The sequence below is a fragment of the Camarhynchus parvulus genome, chromosome 2, assembly GCF_901933205.1.
Source record: "Camarhynchus parvulus chromosome 2, STF_HiC, whole genome shotgun sequence".
In the NCBI taxonomy this organism is placed as follows: domain Eukaryota; kingdom Metazoa; phylum Chordata; class Aves; order Passeriformes; family Thraupidae; genus Camarhynchus; species Camarhynchus parvulus.
Window position 1 is genome coordinate 49,286,863 of NC_044572.1, and position 19,971 is coordinate 49,306,833.

At 41.6% G+C, this 19,971-nt stretch overlaps 1 protein-coding gene across 2 annotated transcripts in view; it reads right to left on the minus strand.

The window, feature by feature from the left end:
* Nucleotides 1-11,731, minus strand: part of PDCD6IP (programmed cell death 6 interacting protein) — a 30,544-nt gene extending 18,813 nt beyond the window's left edge. For both annotated transcript variants that reach the window (XM_030971168.1, XM_030971167.1), the window contains exons 1-4: nucleotides 11,392-11,731; nucleotides 5,333-5,387; nucleotides 3,510-3,579; nucleotides 321-448 (exon numbers count right to left, since the gene is read on the minus strand). In XM_030971168.1, coding sequence (XP_030827028.1) covers nucleotides 321-448; nucleotides 3,510-3,579; nucleotides 5,333-5,387; nucleotides 11,392-11,597 — 459 coding nt within the window. In that variant the 5' untranslated portion in view covers nucleotides 11,598-11,731. The remainder of the gene's footprint in view (nucleotides 1-320; nucleotides 449-3,509; nucleotides 3,580-5,332; nucleotides 5,388-11,391) is intronic.
* Between the last annotated feature and the right edge of the window lie 8,240 nt (nucleotides 11,732-19,971).

Sequence of the window (19,971 nt, forward strand, 5' to 3'; positions counted from 1 at the left end):
ATAAGAGATTATTACTCTAATACTTGCAAAAACTAAAATTTATACTAGCTAAAATTATTACATCTTAAGCTGAAGGTTTAGTCACCAACTCCCTTGAAGGAAGGAGTATGTGGAACTCTATAGAATTATAGCCTCCAAATCTGATAAATATGACACAAGACCAGGTACACAGCCAATCCATCTTTGCAATTAAGAGCAGGAAAATATGTACATATATATTTTTATAAATGTGTATATAGTTTTAAAATCGAGAGATACTTGTTTGATGTTTTAACAATAAAAATTCTGAATTGATACGCAGAAGCAGGGAGCCTCTGTACCTGATAGTGCTTAGCTGCAGCTTTTAGTCCTTCATCATTATCCAGATTCTGTTCTGCTGCAATCTGGCTTGCCAATGCTCCACAGTTGAACAAAACACAGGTCTTCTCATATCCCAAACTTGCCAGAGCTGCAGGCAAGACAGACAGTTAGCCAGACTGTTAAGAAAATAAACTTCAGTTCTCTAGCATCCTACACATGAGGCCAACACTACTCTTATCAGCAAAGGCATCAACAGTTTCAAGTAAAAACAAACAAACAAAACCCCAGTCCTACTGAACTTTTCAAGTTGAAGTAATCTTCAATCTGAAGACTGTAAAGTCTAATTTAGTACTACCACAAAATGTTTCCATGTGAGCAACTACAGAAAGCGACACAAAGCATAAAAGCAGTAGCATGAAAATGTATACAAAATAATTTCAAAGTCTTTCTAATTAGCATGCAGCTTTTTGGCTCTTGAAGCATTACCAAGTGGTCATCTGAAATATTAACTTCCACACATTAATCACTTTGAAATAACTGACCAATTACAAGGGCATGTTCTGTTTTCTATCTACTTAAATGTATAGAAGTTTTCACTTTTAAAGCTATTGTTTCAGGCGGAAAATGCTGAAAATATCTTCTTTATACATGTACTGAAACAGTTAAGGATTTACTTAGTTAAAACTTGATCTCACTAGGCAGCAGTGTAGACTGCTCAGAAGTGATTCCTGCAGTACTTCATCAGCCCAGAGGATGGAGCCCACACTTCTGAAACTAGAAATACCTGAACAGGAACCATTTTGAATATTAATTGCTTTCAAAAGGTTAGTTGCCCTACACAAGTGCTTGAAAAGAACAAATACTGCAGATATTAGTTCCTACCAGCATCCTAGACAGTCCTCTTGGAGAATACAGGACTGACAACTAGTAAATTTTCAATTTCACAAAGCCAGGTACAGTTATCATTAAAACATGAAGGTACTCAAGAGGTACATTTGTTTCATTTCACTGACATCCAGCCTCCTTAAACAGCTACATATTTATCTAACACCTCTCTGAAGCTTCTATGTTAGTGCTCACTAACCTGCACCAAGCTTTCAGCAAGCAAGTCTAAATCCCACATGCCATTTTTCCCACTTGTTTCCAAGTGAGTTACACTGTCACAGTCACTATTTTACCTAGATCATCTCCCTTCTCTAAGTTTATTTTCCAGATTTTTTCTGAGAATAAGGTCTTGAACTCAGACAAAATTGTTTAGTCTTGGAAAAGACTAAAACTCAAGACAGGACAGAAAATATGTCTTGAAAGTTTCTGAAGTGCAGAATTACTTTATACTCTAGACCACACCACAAGTGTGATTTACTACATCAATACAGATTTTCCACAGACTCAACTGTTTATAGCACTACCTATTAACTTAATATATTTCAGATTACATGTCATGCTGTGAACTCAGTCACTTTTCAAGCAGTCACAGGATCTGTCAGCTACCACTGAGATACAGACTTGGGATCCAGGGGAAGGTGGGAAGCAAACAGTTCAGCACCACAGCAAGAGCCAGAATTCTCAAGTTGCATCTCCTGCATCTCCTTGCCGCGGAAGTCTCAGGAGTTTTATGCTGAATTTCTCTCTGGAAACTCCTCTTAGAAGTCAAGAGAAATTTTGCTTCCTTGATTACTGATAGCTTTGCTGTACACTGAGAAACCTCACCACCAATTCTGATCTCCTTTTGTTAATTTCTTTCCACCAAGATCTGCTTTAAAGTTTCAAAATGACCCTTATCCCATTGTTTGTTAACTGAGCATTACTCACATCTCAGTTAAAAACTTCTTTGATATTTGACACAGACTGCTGCATAAATTTTTGGCCATCTACCTCACAGATTATTTAGACTAGCATATAATTAACCTGCAGACAAGCAAGCTCCCTCAAGCTGCAGTAACATCACATTTATTCAAATTCTTATGGTAATCATTGTTATGGTTACTGATTTTTTCTCACAATTAGTCTGTAAATCACTAGAGATCAGTAATATGTTTACATCATAACTAAACATTCTGAACTTTACAAAGAAACACATTCAATACTCATTAAATATTAGGCCCAAAGAAGAAAGAACAAGACAAATTCTGAGGAAAAAAAACCAAAGCATCTTCAGGAAGGTTCCCAATTATCCAGGACTTCTTAGAACAGTTGGAACAGAAAGCAAGGATCACCTGAGTAGGTATGCATAGGTGTGTTGTTACAGATATAGTTCGCACGAGCACAACTGTTAGAATGTGTATTCAGAACATAGAAAACTGCAAAGACTTCCAGTAGTTGCTAACAGAGATCTGTATAAAGCAGGCAAAAACTTTAATAAAAATAAAACCAGAGTAAAGTTCAAACATCTTTTTCAAGCTTTGTCTGGAACTTCAAAATTGCAATGGTCATCTTGCAATGCTGATCATGATGAACACTTAGGTATAAATAGAAATACTAAAGAATGATGACACACGACTGAACCACTCCTCACTTACTCAAAGGATTTAGTCTTACTGGCAAGAGTCCCAAATCCATTTCATGTCCCTGAATTTGTGTGCAGGATTGTCCCTCTACGACTAAACAAATCAGACTCAAACTTGTTATGTTCATGGGAAAAAATACAATTTTTTTCTTCCCAAGTGATTAAATATGTATGAAAATATTTCAAAAAGAAGTGATAGAAGAGTAATTTTGGAGTACAGGGAAAAAATTCTATTCTCTTGAAAATGTGGTATCAAGACTAGGTTACTGAAGTCAGCTACCATCACTCCTCTTCTGGAGTGGACTCACTCACTCCTAAGCACTCTGCAGCTTACTCATTTAGAACAGGAAGAGCTGCATTACTAAAAATCTACTGGATCTTAATGTTAACATGAACAATTTTGATTAGTATCAACTGGAGTTGTTCCCAGAAAACATCTGAGAAGTAGACAGTACAACTACTATCAGAATACACACTTATTTGTGCCTCTGGAAATCTAATATAAAATCTCAATTTTATAAAAATTCTTTGCATGGTGCTTATTTGTTCATTATCAATGTTGAAGTGATTAATCTGTTACCAATACAGTTGAATTCACTTGAAAGCTATGTTGAGAATGCTAGAAAGACATTAATTCAACAACATAAAAATATTCTCAGAGTTTAGTAACATTAATACTTGATTTTTTGGTACATTCACATACCCAATTTGGCAGATCCTCCAAAAAGCGATCCTTTGTCAAAAGCATCCTTCCACGTAAATGTTACACAGACCTGGAAGATGTGAACAACAAAGATCTTTACCTCTAAAATCAAATATAATCTTAAAATACCCCAAATCTATCTATTTAGCCCTTATATTCTGATTGCATAAAATCTTTCATTTACTTATTGGAACATTTCAAACATTCTGGAAGTTTCAAGAAATCATCAAGAAACAGTCAAAATAAAATGCTACATTTTCTCCTTTCTGTTAGTTTGCTCAAAACATTTCAAGTAGACAAGACAGAAATTGTCAGAATCATTTTTCAGATCTGTTCGTATTCTTAGCAACAGATAAATTTGTTTCTGAACAATTTCTCCTCTCCCAGTACGCCTGATGGGTTGGTATAATCACAGTTTAAGGAAACCTCCCAACCAGGCAGTTTCCAGTGTGCCAAATTACCCGTGTATTTGGATCTGTTGTGCAATACCAAAATCCACTCATTATTATGAGTGAATTCAATAGCAGCATTATCAGGAAATGCCCTCAGGAAAGAGAATAGAGGTAGAAACAGTGTGTTTTATTTATACTTCCAGCACATGCTTCAGAGGCAATGCAAATACTTCATTAAAGCTGCTTTCAAGTTCCACAGTTCGATTCCTTTTTCACCTGATCAAGTAACTGTAGGCAACTGGTATCAAACCAAAAAAGACGGCAAACTACCCCAGTTTAAAGTGCTTGGGGAGAATCACTTCAGAAAGAGCTACAGTACTGCTTGAGAGTGTATTTCCCTCTAGCAGCAGTGCTAGTGCAGGATGTTGTGGTCCCCAGATGCATTGCTACTTCCATTGACTACCTCTCCCTTTAGGTGGAACAGTTTACAGACATGCAGATCTTGCTGTCTAAGTTTTCCAGTTTTCCTTGTCTCAGGGTTTGCACATTACCATAGCAAAGGATTTGCTCACTGAAAACTAACGTGCAGTTCTTGGCTGCAAGCAAATGCAGCTACATGCAAAACTCACATAGAAGTTAGAAACAGATTAACATTACTTATAACCTGTAAGATTGAAAGAAATTAAGAAATTTCTCCTTTTGATCATAATATTACCATTTAAGTATGAATTGTTGATTTGATAAAGAAATATAAATTCTGCCATATTTGTAGACACATTGAAATAAAACCCACACCCTTCTCCAACAAAATACAGGAGCCTACAGATCTATTCCAGTCTCCACCTGAAGAAGCCTTCAATAGGGAGAAGTTCAGCTGAATTTCTCTCTAGAGACACGATTCTAAAAAAAATAGGCAGGAAAAAAAACCCCAAACCTTAATGAACACCATACCTATATAAAAACTATGTCATGCAGAGGCAGGAATAAAGTGATAAGCTCTTAAATGGATTATTCTGTTATGAAGGAAACATCTCTCCTGCTTCAGAAAACAAAGATCATATTCCATCCACTTCTATAGGTTTTCCCATAGAAATTATGAATTTAAAATCATTTAGAACATAGCATGAAATAGGCTTCTTAGAAAGCAGAGAGTTGAAGAGGAATCAGCACAGCCCAACCCTTTCTGCCCTAGACCACAGTGATCACCTACCCAAAACCAAAATATTTCCTCAATATGTAAAACAAAGGCAATTATGTCCACTAGAGGTGAAGTCTCAGCATAGACTGTATGTGAGCACCATTAGGAAAATAAAGCTCAGAGAGATTAGCTGTCTTGTTCAATAAAAGTACTTGTTAGAGGATTAGGTACAGGCTTGGAAGTCACACATCATAGGTGCCATAATTCAGCAACTGGTTTGGCAGTCTTCTTACCTGATTTTCAGAGAATGGAAACTTTGGTTCAATTGCACACAGCTGATCATAGTATCTACAAAAAGAAAAAAAAAAGAAAAGAAACACACAGCTATTAGATAAATTAAAGTAATAGTTTTGGTTTATTAAACTGGCATATAAAGTAGGGAGAAGGGCAAAAACATCATACACACAAGTTAATAAGGTCATTTGTAGAAATGGAGGATTTGCAGGATGGACAATTTCTGTCTGAAGGGATTCTTTCAGCAAAGGAGCAAGCTCAGCAGGTGGCAGTTTTTCACACATAACATGGGAACCCTTTCTCAGTCAGAAGTAAAACAGTATCACAGACAAAGCTGATCCAGATACCACTACCTGATGGATGGTGGATTAGAAAAGAGCACCATGCAAAGGAGTCCCTGTATACATACAGGCAGACAATGACTACATTAAGTCATGCTGCAAAGTAAATTAAGTACAGCATTTAACATAATATTAACATGCTACACTGTACTCTCCTGATCTTACCATTATAACCCAATTTCTATGTATGTGAAATAGATGCCATTGCCTTGCACAATACCAGTTGGAGAGACCAGTCATTGATAAAATTCTTTAGTTGTAAACTTAATTTTCATTGGAATATATTCTAGTAGTCACAGTGAATTAAATCCACAATTTCTACATGCCAATATTTCATCTAGTCAGAGTGGAAGATGTTTAGGGAAGGATGCCAGAAATATAACATATTGAGTATAGTACAGTCCCTCACAATCTATCCAAGCAACAGTAAGGAATTCCAAGTTTTCCTGAGTGGTGACCTACACCTGCACCATTTGTTAAACATGACAGGCTAGATGCAAAACATGAAATTCCTAAACTGCTAAGAACACATAACATGTGAAGCCTGCTTCCTATATTCTTCCTGTAGCACTGGCCATGCAGCTATGTGCTCAACATTATATTGGGCAAATTGTTTTATAAAGAATTTATATTCCCAATATACAAAACACCTTGCAGTAATGGTTTTCACAGCCTATGAAACAGGACTAACATTGTTCCCAGCTCCTTTCACTATTAAATACTGACCACAACAGATACAGCCATAAGATGCATGTACAAGACCTGTGTTGTACAGACAATAAACGTTTGTTTAAAAATTCAAGAAAAATGTTCAAAACTCATGTACAATAAAAACAGTGTTAGTGTATTCTTCAGTTAATTGTATCTGCCAATGTGTATCAGACTACAGGTTTCTGACTTCAAAAGAGCCACTGCAATTTAAGACACAATATACCAAGCCATGTGAAAAACTACACTAATCTGCAACAGCAACACGACTTCCACCAATAAATGAATTGAAAGAAATTGCTTGTAAGGCTAAACAAAAGTCTGCAAATATTTACTGTGATGGCAATTTTATCAAGATTAAACAACTTACCAACTTTGTGAAAGGTATAGTTAAAAATAATAACTAGCCCTGAAGATTACTGCAACTATATATTTAAGTATACTTCCTCCCTTGCCCTGGTCTGGTCTTAACACACTTGCTTTAACATAGTATCACAAAGAAAAGGAGACTTTGCATGCTGTCTGCTCTTGAGTCAGTTTAATTTGTTAACTAAAAGCTGCCACTAAAGCCAAGCTGTCCTCCCACATTCCACGATTACACCGTCCTCATCTGCCATGAGGATGGAGTAAAGGAGCAAAGCTTGTCAAATGTCCTTGTGAAGCTGGGTGTGCCCAAGCCTTGGCTCCCTGCAAACAGACTATTCTTTGTGTCAACATTACCACAGACAAAATAAGCCAGAGAGGTGTAGAACTCCTCCTAAAACGGGCTTTTTGTTTGGTTGGTTTTAAACAAGTTCAGAATTTATGTCGCTGTTTTCTTTACTATTTTAAGCATGTGATGTTATTTCTTCTTATTACAGAACTTGAAAATCTACTCAAGAGTTAAGAGCTCTCTAGAACACAACCACGTAAAGTTTTTTAGTTATATAAATGGTATAAATATAACGGTATGCATAAAACTAAACATACAAAAATGGTAAATGAAGATGTTAACCACAGAACAGCCCAAAACCATCAGTACAAAACCAGAAAGTAACTACAGAAGGAAAAGCCACAATGGATGCACAAGTCAGTTACATACAAAATATGACAGTAAATACAAAGGTGTAATTTAAAACTAAATTTACAGTAATTTAAACTATCAAGATTCAGAGAATACTGGGCACAAAGCAGAGGAGTGGTGAGTTTGGCTGTGCCAGTGAGGAACTACAACTACAGCAGTGAAGGGGGAGGCGGGGCACATGTCAGCAACACAGATCTAGTGCTCAAAATACAGCAATCTCTCATCAAAACTGGCATTATACACTCCTAAATGATAGTAAAAATAGGTCATCAAGTGAGTAGGAAGTCAAGGTTTAAATTAGAATTTAACTAAAATTTATGTACTGCATTAAACTAAAATACTGTGCCTCCTCCAAAGAATCATAAAGAAAAATCTCCTTCAAAAGAACACCAAAAAGAGCAAAGATTTGTCTTTGCTCTTCAAGATAAGAAGCAGAGTCCTGAACTCACAGCTGGAAATCACAACTGCAACTTTCAGCCCTAAGGGAATTCGAGCATTCAAAATAAAACCATGCACACCTCCCACCCACCTTCTTTTTCCCAATTTTCTTTTTTAAAAAAACTGCAGGAGTTGTTACCAAAATTAAACCAATTAAATTTGCACCAATATTCCATGTTTCCAGAAAAAGGAAATAAAATCCAGGCTATCTTTAATACTGGAGGAAGCAAGGAATCCCATGAAGCTATAATTATACTCAGAACAAAAAAAAAAAAAAAGAGAAAACCACCACTAAATCAAATCTGCCACGACAGAATTTAAGGGGAAACATCTGTACCAAGCTCACCTACATCACCTTCAGGGCACTCAGATTCTCACAAAACAAAGCAAGCTGGAAGCAGGCTGAGGTTTTTCCCAGTTACCCAGTGAAAAGGGGCACATCTAACTCAAATGCTTCTCCAAGAGAAGCATTTGCATTCAGCGGCTGAACAACGCACACCACATGCTTTCAAGCTTTATTGGTCAATGCTTGTCTAGGAAATGTGGCTGCAACAGGGCTCATTTCTTCCATAAAAGAAAAGAAAAGTCTGTAGTGACTACTCAGCAAAACAAGGCTTCTAGAAATTACAAAACCATGGGCAAATCCTAGATTAGTTGGCAGAAGACTAAGCCCTCATTTCTTAACAGTTAAGTGGTCTACAATGCTCTACTAGGTATTAAGGTCTATAAAAAGCCACAAGGAAGTAAAACTATGCAAATGGTATGCAATGTTCTAATTAGTTCTTCTAACCTTACTTCACCAACAAAGTTTTAAACTCCAACTTCAACGAAATTAAACATTAAGACTGAGTATTGCTCTTAAATACCAACAGGAAAACACTGGAAGTCGGAGAGGCAAAGAGATTTTCAGAGGAAACACAAGGCATTCAGGCACTTGTGTATCTCAGCTGGACACTTCAAACTTCTGGATGTGCAGACAGTTTAAAATAACTGTGCCTTACAGAATAATTAAGAGAATATATGTCAGAATACTCTTACAGAGTAAGAGCAAAATTATTTTCTAGAAACTGTAACGAATATAAATGGTCAGACATGGACCAAACATACATAACTTGTTAGAAATAAGGGAAAATATACATCTGATTGTTTTATCTTCACTAACTTACAGTTAATTCAGACCTTCATCTTATCTCACTTCCACTATAAAAAGAACAAATATTCTCAAGCAATACAATTAAAAATGCAGATGCTTTAAGAGGGGAACTTCAGCATGAGAGGGATATCACTTCATGTTTACATCAGTTCAGAGCTACATCCAACAGCTCCAGTCTACTGCAAGAGCATCTGGGCCAGCTAAATTCATCAGCTGATCACCCATCACCAGCAGAGAGAACAGATCACTGCCCACTGAATTGACTCAAAGATGGTAATTAGGTAATCATGCAATTGCAAGTGGTTTCCCTTGATTATTCAGAGGGAAAACCTGAGGTGAAGTTGCATACTATGGATAAATTCATTTAATAATTAGCTGGCTCTGAAAGAGGGAGGTTCTGCTCAGCCTCTTGGCTTTCCAAAACACTACTTTTATTTATTTTTGCACCAACTCTGATGTTTGTCTGAACTTCGACTGAACTCATTCAAGTTGTTCAGAATGCCATGCACACATTCTGCCTTCCAGAAAAGGTGTAAGGATCAGAATTAAAAAATGGGTTGCCTTCTTTTTGTGCTGCAGAGCAACTGTTCGGGTGAAGTCACACGATGTGGCTGGGCCAAACAGGGATTTCAGACAAAGACTAACAACAAACCTGACTGGCACCTTCAGAAAAGGAAGCTCGATTCCAGCATGCTCAATTGAAGCTCAATTCCAAGGGAACATACTAGTATGCTTTTCAATTTGGGTAGCAAAGTTCCTTTTTCAGTTCACAGATGCTCAACATTTCCCCGACCTTCAAAGGCATAAACTCAAGTACCTTCAAAAGCATACAAAGCAGTAGACAGAAATAGAACAGGGAACTACAAAGCTACTGTAAAACACAATCAATGCAGTCAGAGCTTTTACAGCCCAAATACCCAGTGAAGGGTTGAAAACCATCAGTAACTTATGTCACAAAACTTGCCTTCTTTTTGACAAGGCATTTGTTAAGTGGGTTTTGAATGTCTCCAGAGTCAGAGACGCCACATCCTCCCTGGACAACCTGTTCCCATGCTCTGCCACCTTCAACATAAACAATTTCTTCCTCATGTTGAGGTACAACTTTTTGTGGTTTAACTTATGGCCACTGCTCCTCATCCTGTCACTGGGCACCACTGAGAAGGGACCAGCACCATCCTCTCAAAACTCGCCTTTGAGGTACTTCTCTGCACCCCTACAATCCTTTCCAGTCTTCTCCAGATTAAACAGGTCCAGCTCCTTGTAAGGGAAATACCCCAGACCCCAAATCATTTTTGTGGCCCTCCTCTGGACCCTCTCCAGTAGCTCCTTCTCTTTCTTCTCAACACTGCAATCCCTAAGTGTTTTAGAGAGATAGGACAATGGAGCTGTTAGTCCTAATGCAGGCTTTATGCATTTCACCAGGCAGAAGGCACAGATGAATCTTTTGCTCATCTAACCTATGGTAACTCCAGCACCACAGAAACTCTATTAAACTTTCTGACAACAAACTAACTGCGCAAAGCAGAAAAAAAGAAAGGATGTGACTTCACAAATACATTAAGAAGCTGCTAAACATAGAAAACAAAAGGAAATCACGCTGGTAACAAAATACAAAAACAAATCCACACACAGAACTGAACAGGAAGTGAAAAGAAAGCTGTAATAGCAAAAGGTAACACTGAAGAAACACCAAACCTATATGAAAACAAAACGGTCTGTTATAGGCACAAATTAGAAGAGGGGAAATTTACATTCAAAGAAACTTCCTACTGTGAGGGAGGTGAGGCACTGGCAGAGGGATTTCCCCAGGGAGGTTCTGGGTGCCCCAGCCCTGACACTGCTCAAGGCCAAGCTGGATATAAGGCCTTGAGCAACCTGATCTAGGCGGAGGCGTCCCTACCCATGGCGGCTGCGGGGGTCGGGACTACTTGATTTTCAAACTCTCTTCCAAACCTTTGAGGTTCTCTGCTTTTACAATTTCTACGTACACCTAAGAGCTATTGGCACGACACAAACACTGGGAAGGGGATGCTGATGGGGACAAGGCCTTCCCCTCCCTGCGCTGCCATCATGTGACACCCCACGACACCCGAGCGGCGCGGCGAGGGCCGGGGACACCGGGATGCTGCAGGACACCCGAGCGCCGGGGCGCCTGCATCCCACAGGCCGCCGGAGCCGGCCCGGCAGCCCCGGCCGCTTCCTGCCGGCAGGAAAGGCCGCCCACACCTGGGCCCGCCCGCACCTGGCTCCGGCTCCACCACGCCCAGGGCCCGGAGCCGCCGCCGGGGCCCCGCGGGGAACCAGGGCTGGGGGAGACGGAAGAAGGCGGAGATAACGGGGGTGGGAGGCCCCTACCTGAGGAGGGTCTCCAGCGAACTCTCGTGCTTGTCGAGCGGGCGGCCGAGCGCGCTCTTGCGGAGCCTGCTGAGCTCCTCAGCGGCCCGGCAGTGCTCGGCCTGCGCCTCGGCACCCGGGTAGCTCTGCTGAATGAACTTGCACAGCGGCTTGGCCAGGTCCACCTCCGAGGCCTTCTTCAGCTGCACCGAGATGAAGTTCGTCATGGCCGACGCCGGGCGGGCGGGCAGAGCCGCCACCGACACCGCCGCCGCTCCTCGCCGCAGCCTCGGGCTCCCCTTCCCGGTCCGCCGCCGCCGCGCTTCCGGGAGCGCCGCGCACGCGCGCGCCCTGTCCCGCCTGCCGCGCCGCTTTCCCGGTGCCGCCCCCGGAGCGGGAGCCGCTCCTGAGGGGAGCGCCCGGCCGCGACCTGCCCCAAGCGAGGGGGCGGGTGGTGACCCGCGAAGGGCGGGCTCACCCGTCGTCAAAACTTTACGCTATTTACATATATTAAGAAACAAAGGCATCAGCGTTTACTGGTTCTAAATTGAATAACTTTTTTATTAATTAGTGCTCAAGTTCCTATTTGCTGCTTATATCTGTCGCTTGTGGTGCTAATTAATCCGCAGGCGCAGTTCTTCCCTCAGTTTGAGTATGGGGTCTGCTGAGTTCTGCCGTCCTCACCCGTGGTGGCTCTTGTCCGGACAGAGCGTTTTGGGATTATTTTATTCTCAAAACAAAAGGTTAGCCAAGCGTGCAAGCAGACAGAAGGGACCGGATCGTTAGGGTTGCAAGGGAGATCATCTAGTCTCCAGCACACCTGCCAAGGCAGGGTCACCTAGAGCAGGTGACATAGGAATATGTCCAGGTGGGTTTGGAATGTCTCCAGACATTCACCCTGGGCAGCCTGTTCCGGTACTCAGCCACCCTGAATGTGGAGTTCTTCCTCCTGTTGATGTAAAATTTCTTGTGTTTTAGTTTATGGCAATTGCTCCTCACCCTGTTGCTGGGCACCGCTTAAAAGAGTTTAGCACCATGTGATGCTCACTGTGCAATTACTTAATCATACCTGTTCAGCTACAGCTACTGATTAACAATTTCAAAAAAGGTGCAAAATGTAATTCAAACCTTGAGGGACTCAAATCTTGATGGGCTCAGTATTATCCCCTCCTCTAAGACTATGAGATGCAGGGTTTGGTATCCCTGGGACAGCTGCCTGCGGGGAGAAGGGTACAGTGCTCCCTCCCCGGATAAACCCCTGGCTGTCAGAGGGTCAGCACATCCAGCGGGGGCCCCCAGGAAGGCAGTGACCTCGAGTACTTGAGATGTGACTGTGGAGCTCGGCTGCAGCAAGGGAAAACCTCACCAGCTGGGAACACAAGCTGTGACAGTGGTGGCCTTGAGAAAGGCAGTGCAGCAGACAGGCATGTAATGCCTCACAGGGTCCTGTTGTCAACCCACCCTAAGGGCTGCTTCCTTAAATTAAAGTGAAACAGGGCTTCTCTGTAGCAAATTTGAAATGCCTCTATTGGCAGCAAAAGGAACGGATTCTCGTGTTGTGTAGTCATGGATCAGCTGTTCGCATCACGCCTGCTTTCTGCTGACTCAGCCCAGCATGGCTCAGAGGAGTGAAGCAGGCACTCAGCCTGCCAGGCTGGCTGGTCTGGGGACCAAAAGGGAATATTCAGCCCTTGTGCTCATTTTCCCCTTGTTCCAGACAGCTAAGCCTCCAAGCCTGATATTTTCATAAGCTGCCAGGTAATGAGACCATAAAAGGAATGGTAAAAGTGCTTTTAAAACTACATATTTGTTCTCATGTTGTAGCAGACCACGAGTTTTTGTGTAAAGCAGGAGATCACTCCATTCTGAAAGTGTTCTCTGCTAAGCAGAGCTTTGTCGTGAATGTCTAAAGTGGTGGTGCATAAGAGGAAAAGGGTAGAGCCTGGGAAATCAGTCTTAACCACTCCTGTCACCACTGGGAGGGGCAGCTTGTCCAGTATTAAACGTTCCTGTATGCAATCCAAAGATGCTGTGGCAACAGCAGTCAGGCCTTCCCAGGCACAGGGAAGGGGATGATGGAGTTGTCCTCATTCTGTGGCATCCAGCCACCTTCAGTGAAGCCCAAGCGGGCGCCCTTGGAGCTCTGCCAGACTGCTTCTGCTACAAACTTCATTGTAGTCACAAAATGTGACTATATGTTATATAGTCTATATATATAATCATACAACTATATAACAGTTTCTAGCACCCCTGCACTGAGTAAACCCCCAGCTCAATCAAAACCAATTTATAATTTACTTAATTTTACATTAAAAAAAGGTATTTTTATCCTACAATGAACACAAAAGGTAGGCAGTCGTGCCATACTCCTGTCTAGGTGCATGAGTTCCTCAGTGCTTGTTTTCCCTCAAGGCTTTATTGCCCACATACACTTGTGAGTATTTTGATCTCTTAGCTTGAGTTAGCCTTGCACTGGCCCCACTTTCCTGTTCAGGGAAAACCTCCTCCCTTGTCAGCTCACATTCTGATCAATCTTAAGATATACTCTTAACTCTGGACAGTTTCCAATATCAAGACCTTCTGGAGTATAGTTAGCCTGCACATCATTACAAGATACATGGCTGCCTATCTATGGAAGATGGAAGCCATCAATACCTTCCAGCGTAACACTCATAAACACGGAAAGGGTGTGAACAGGGAAGGGCAAAAACTGCAGCTATGAGATCATAGTTCTACTTTAGAGCCCCAATGACCTTTAGATGGCTGTTGCTTAATGAAGGGAATGACTGGTGCTTTGCATTCCTGAATGTCCATCAACACAGCAGAGGAATTTTTCACTTTGTCTTAAGAACAAGTTTCCAGAACTTCAGTCAAGGGATTTGCTTCTTTCCCACAGATCTCTTAATAAATCAGTACTCCTGAAGGCTTTATTTCTGATTATTTCAATTACAATGTTATAAGCAGTAATGACTTGTCTCCTTGTTACCTATGTCTAGCTAAGTACTATTTCCCAATTTGAAGATGAGGCAGCTACAGTCAGTAGTTATCAGTAGAGGGGGCATAATCTACATCCTCTGACTCAGAGTCCTGTGCTTTAAACAACAGACCACACTTCCTTCTTTAGCAGATTTATGATAGTATCTAAGGGAACCACTTTAACCAGGTTCCCCTAAAATGTTTAAAGTCATGCAGCATGAACACATTACCGCCACAATTAAGCCTTACAATGGTCACTGATGCATTTCATTTTAGTGTGGACATTAGATGTCCCCAGCTTTCCTCTTTTTCCTAAATAACCTTTTTTATTCTGTAGAGTTTGATCATGCTGCTTTATTCATAGCATAACAATTCCCCTGTAGCAATTGCACTAATTGGCAAAGAGATGCTATAGCAAATAAATCAAAAATCAGAAAAGGAAGTGATAAGTTGTTCATTTAATTAAATCTGATGGTCCTCTTGCCTAAAGTTTTATTTTATCACTCAGATCCAATCCCATTTTGATACTCCTAACATCATTTTGTGAGATACGGTAAGGACTAAGTATTTTATCACTATTATCTTTTGACCATGAGTGTCAGGAATGGTTATTATCATTTACCAAAATGAAGGAATGCAGGGAAAAAATATATCTGTCTGATTCAATCTGAATCTATTTAGAAGAAATTGTAAAATTCCTATGATGTATGAATGAATTGTCTCCTTAGCATCCCATAATCAAAAGCATGAGGAAAAATTCCTACCATTTCTTTCAAATTTGACACTCCTTTCCTCTTTGTTTCAAAATTTAGAGGCATTATGAATCCTTATTTCCTCAATTTTAATTTGTACTCATGAAAGTTTTGTATTTCTCATATTTGAGGAGGGGCCTGCACCAGGAGATCTATTGATAGCGAGCTCAGCTGGGCAGGGGCCATGCTTATCTCTGTGCTTGTAGAGCTGCAATAACAAGAATGCTCAGTATGTCATCCTACCCCGTTCCAATGCTAAATAAGAACACATCTTCAGTCTACATTCCAGATGTAACACCGGTCAGGATGAAGAAGTGAGAGGCTGAAGAAGTGGGAAAACATCAAATCAATATTGTTGGTACACTTACTTAGAGTATAGCGGCAATTACAGAATCACTAGGTTGGAAGAACCTTCAAGATCATCAAGTCCAACTCATGCCCTAAACACCTTAGCTAAACCATGGCACCAAGTACCACAACCAGTCTTTCTTTGAGCACATCCAGGGATGGTGACTCCACCACCTCCCCAGGCAGGCCATTCCAATATTATATCACTCTCTGTGAAAAACTTCTTCCTAATATCCAGCCTATATTTCCCCTGAGGCAGCTTGAGACTGTGTCCGCTCATTCTGAGAGTCATTGCCTGGAGAAAGAGACCAATCACCATCCTGACTACAGCCACCTTTCAGAAAGTTGTAGAGAGTGATGAGGTCACCCCTGAGTCTCCTTTTCTCCAGGCTAAACAACTCCAGTTCCCTCAGTCGTTGCTTACAGGACTTGTGTTCCAAGCCCATCTCCAGCCTTGTCACTCTTCTCTGGACGTGCTCAAGCATCTCAATGTCCTTCCCAAACTGAGGGGCCAGAACTGGACACAGCACTCAATGCGTGGCCTCACCACTGCCGAGTACAGGAGAATAATGACTTCCCTGCTCCTGCTGGCCACATTATTCCTAATACAGGCCAGGATACCATTGGCCTTCTTACCCACCAGGGCTCACTTCTGGCTCATGTTCAGGCTGTTGTCACACAGTACCCCCAGCTCCCTTTCCACCTGGGCACTGTCCAGCCACACCATCCCCAGCTTATAATGCTGTAGGGGGTTATGGTGGCCAAAATGCAGGACTTGGCATTTGGACTTATTAAGCTCCATCTCATTGGACTCTGCCCATCCATCCTACTGTTCCAGGTTTCTCTGCAGAGCCCTTCTCCCTTCCAACAGATCAACACATGCCCCCAACTTGGTCTCATCTGCAAACTTACTAATGAAGGACTCAATTCCCTTATCCACATCATCAATGAAGATATTGAACAGAACTGGCCCCAACACAGGCCCCTGAGGGACACCACTGGTGATTGGCTATTGTCATCTTATTTCAGGGGTTCTATACTGTTGTCTCCTTATAGCAAAAGCTTCATACCTTCTTTGTGTTTTCTCATGGGCATCTCCTCAGAGCACTGCCACCAGCTCCTCAGCAAAGCAGCCAACTGACTCCAGTTCCCCTCTCAACCAGCCACCCCACTCTTTTATAGCGCTCTTCTTCTCATTGGTTACATCTGTGGCCTGTTAAAGTCAGGCCTGTTCCTAATCTTTGATAATTGGCCCAGCTGCAGCTCCTTGGGGGTGAGATTACTTTCTACGCTATCTTTATTTTCTTATATTTTATCCCACTACAACTGGCTGCCAGCTGGATGCAGCACCGTTCACCACCACCCTCTGGGCCCGTTCTTAACCCAGCAAAGAGTGCTTCTGTCCAAGCCTGTGGGCTGTCAGCTTTTCCAGGAGTATGCTGTGGGAGACAGTGTCAAAGGCCTTGCTGAAGTCCAAATAAACAACATCCACAGTCTTTCCTGCGTCCACCAGGTGTGTCACTTGGTCATAAAAGGGACCAGATTGGTCAAACATGACCTACCCCTCCTAAACCCATGTTGGCTGGGTCTGATACCCTGGCCATCCAGTTAGTGCTGCGTGATGGCACTTGATATAAATTGCTCCATTATCTTGCCTGGCACTGAGCTCAGGCTGAGTGGTTTGTAATTACTGGGATCCTCCTTTCTACCCTTTTTGTGAATGGGTGTCACATTGGCCAGCTTCCAGTCATCTGGAACCTCACCAGTGAGCCAGGACTGTGGGTAAATGATGGAGAGCAGCTTTGCAAGCTCATCTGCCAGCTCCCTCCTCACCCTGGGATGGATCCCATCTGGTGTCATAGATTTATGAACATTCAAGCAGCTCAGCAGTTCTCTGACTGCCTCCTCCTGGACAACAGGGAGACCATTCTGCTCCCTGACACCATCTGCCAACCCAAGAGGGCAGTTTTCCAAGAAGGGAAGTCATCTTCCCACTAAAAACTGAGGCAAAAAAGGCATTAAGCACCTCTGCCTTCTCATCTGCAGTTACCAAGTTCCCTCCTGCATCTAATAAAGAGCAAAGACTGATCTTACCCTTCCTTTTATCGTTAAAATATTTGTAGAAACATTTTTTATTATCCTTTACTGTAGTCACCATTCTAAGTTCAAACTGAGCTTTGGCTTCTCTAATTTTTCTTCTACATGCTCTAGTACCCCCCTTAAATATTTCCTGAGAGACCTGACCCTCCTTCCAAAGATGATACGTCCTCTATTTATTCTTAAGTTCCTCCAAAACCTCCTTGCTCATCCAGGCTGGGCGTCCGTTGGTGCCTCATCTTTCAGCACACAGGGACAGTCTGTCCCTGTGCCCTCAAGATCTGTTTTGAAGCACTTCTACTTTTCCTGAACTCCTTTGCTTTTAAGGACTGCTTCCCAAGAAAATCTTTAAATAAGCCTCATAAATAGGCCAAAGTCTACCCTCCAAAAGCCCATTATAAACGTCTTATTAATGTTCCTCCTGACTTCAGCAAACATTGAGAATTCTATAATTTCATGATCACTATTCCCCAAGTGACCTCCAACCACGACATCTCCCACCAGTCCATCTCTATTTACAAACAACAGATCTAACATAGTCCCTCCCCTGGTGGGCTCACTCACCAGCTGCAACAAAAAATTGTCACAACCAAGTTGCCTTTCAGCCACAAGCTAAAGATAGTGACTATGTCTGAGTTTTGCTTGAGGAGAGGGTGCTGGCTGAATGGTCTAGAATGAGAAGAGCATCACATGCTTAGTGCCTCAGAAAATAACATTGTAGATGTTTATAGAAAGATATTTGCCAGACCTGGAAACTGTTGACCTAGGTAAATAATTTTACCTGCTGCATTGCTCATCATGAGCTGGCGATGTGCACTTGCAGCACAGAAAGCCAACCTCATCTTGGGCTGCACCAAAAGCAGCCTCAAGCCAGCAGGGCAAAGGAGGGCGTTCTGACCCTCTAGTCTTCTCTGGTGAGACCCCACCTGGAGTGCTGCATCCATCTCTGGGGCTCCCAAAATAAGAAAGGCATGCACCTGTTGGAGCAAGTCCAGAGGAAACCACAAAGATGATGAGAGGGCTGGAGCACCTCTCCTATGAAGACAGGCTGAGAGAGTTGGTTTATTCATCCTGGAGAAGAAAAGGCTTCATGGAGAATTTAGAGCACTCTTGGTGCCTAAAGGGGGCTACAAGAGAGATGGAGAAGCACATTCAACAAGGGCATACAGTGTCACTACAAGGGGTAATGGCTTTAAACTGACGAAGAGTAGGTTTAGATTAAATATTAGGAAAAAATTCTTTACGCTGTGGGTGGTGAGACACTAGAATAGGTTGCTCAGAGAACCTGTGGATGCCCCATCCGTGGGAGTGTTCAAAGTCAGGTTGAACAGGGCCTTGAGATGCCTGGTCTTGTGGAACATGTCCTGGCCCATGACAGGGGTCTAGAACTAGATCAGCTTTAAGGTCCCTTCCAACCCAAACTGTTCTGTGATTCCATGATTATTGTAGATGAACTAGAGCCAAGCAAACAGGGAATCCAACCAGCATCAGTGCAATGTTTTCCATAAATGCTTACAAGAATATTAGCTATTAGGTCAACTACAGCACAGCCTAGAATTTTCCTCAAGTCTCAGCAGGCTTCAGAAATATGCCATATTACTGATCACATAATGATAGTGCCTGTTAATCATATACCACAGAAACATGAACAAACAGCTCTTCACTTTCTCACATCATGGTTTGTAATAGTGGGTCTTCATATTAAGCACCATGGCATTGCTAGAGTGTTTTCATACATCCTATTAAGAATGTTATTATTTTTACTGCTTAGACTGTGCATATCACTGTAGTTCTAGAAGATTTACAAAGCAGAAAAGCTTGTGGAAGTTAAAACATGTTTCCCAAAAGCTGAAGATCAGAATTAGTTCAAGATGTGTAAATACAAATATGAAATGTTTTTTCACAATATACTGCATAAAACTGCTTTTAATTAGCTATGTTACCATAGTACTGTATATTAGGGTGCAGTCATGCTCAACCTCCAGATATACAAGAGACAATGATTACAGAGGTAATTGTCCTGAAAGAAAATTGTCCCAAAAGAAAGAAACTGTCCCCAAACCATAAATGTGCAGGGCTATAGATTTACTGATACAAGTCAGGTGAGTAGAAGATCCCCAAAATGGCCACTTCTACTCTGAATGAGAGTGTTTGTGAGAATATAAGTTTATACTCTGTTTTCCATCTATTGGTAATGGCACAACTATGCATAAGAAGAAGTGGATGTAATGCAGAATATCAGTGTAATTTAATTCTGGGCAGATTATACTGATTACAGCTGTTTACTGAAACATTGCATATAAGTTTCTGAAAAATCCAGTCATGCATGAGTGTTCAACTTATATTTTGGCATGAAAAATCTGTAATCAACAGATTTAATTGCAAGGTTTATGGTGGGGTTTTAGAAAAAAGTTCAGAGCCTTCTAGG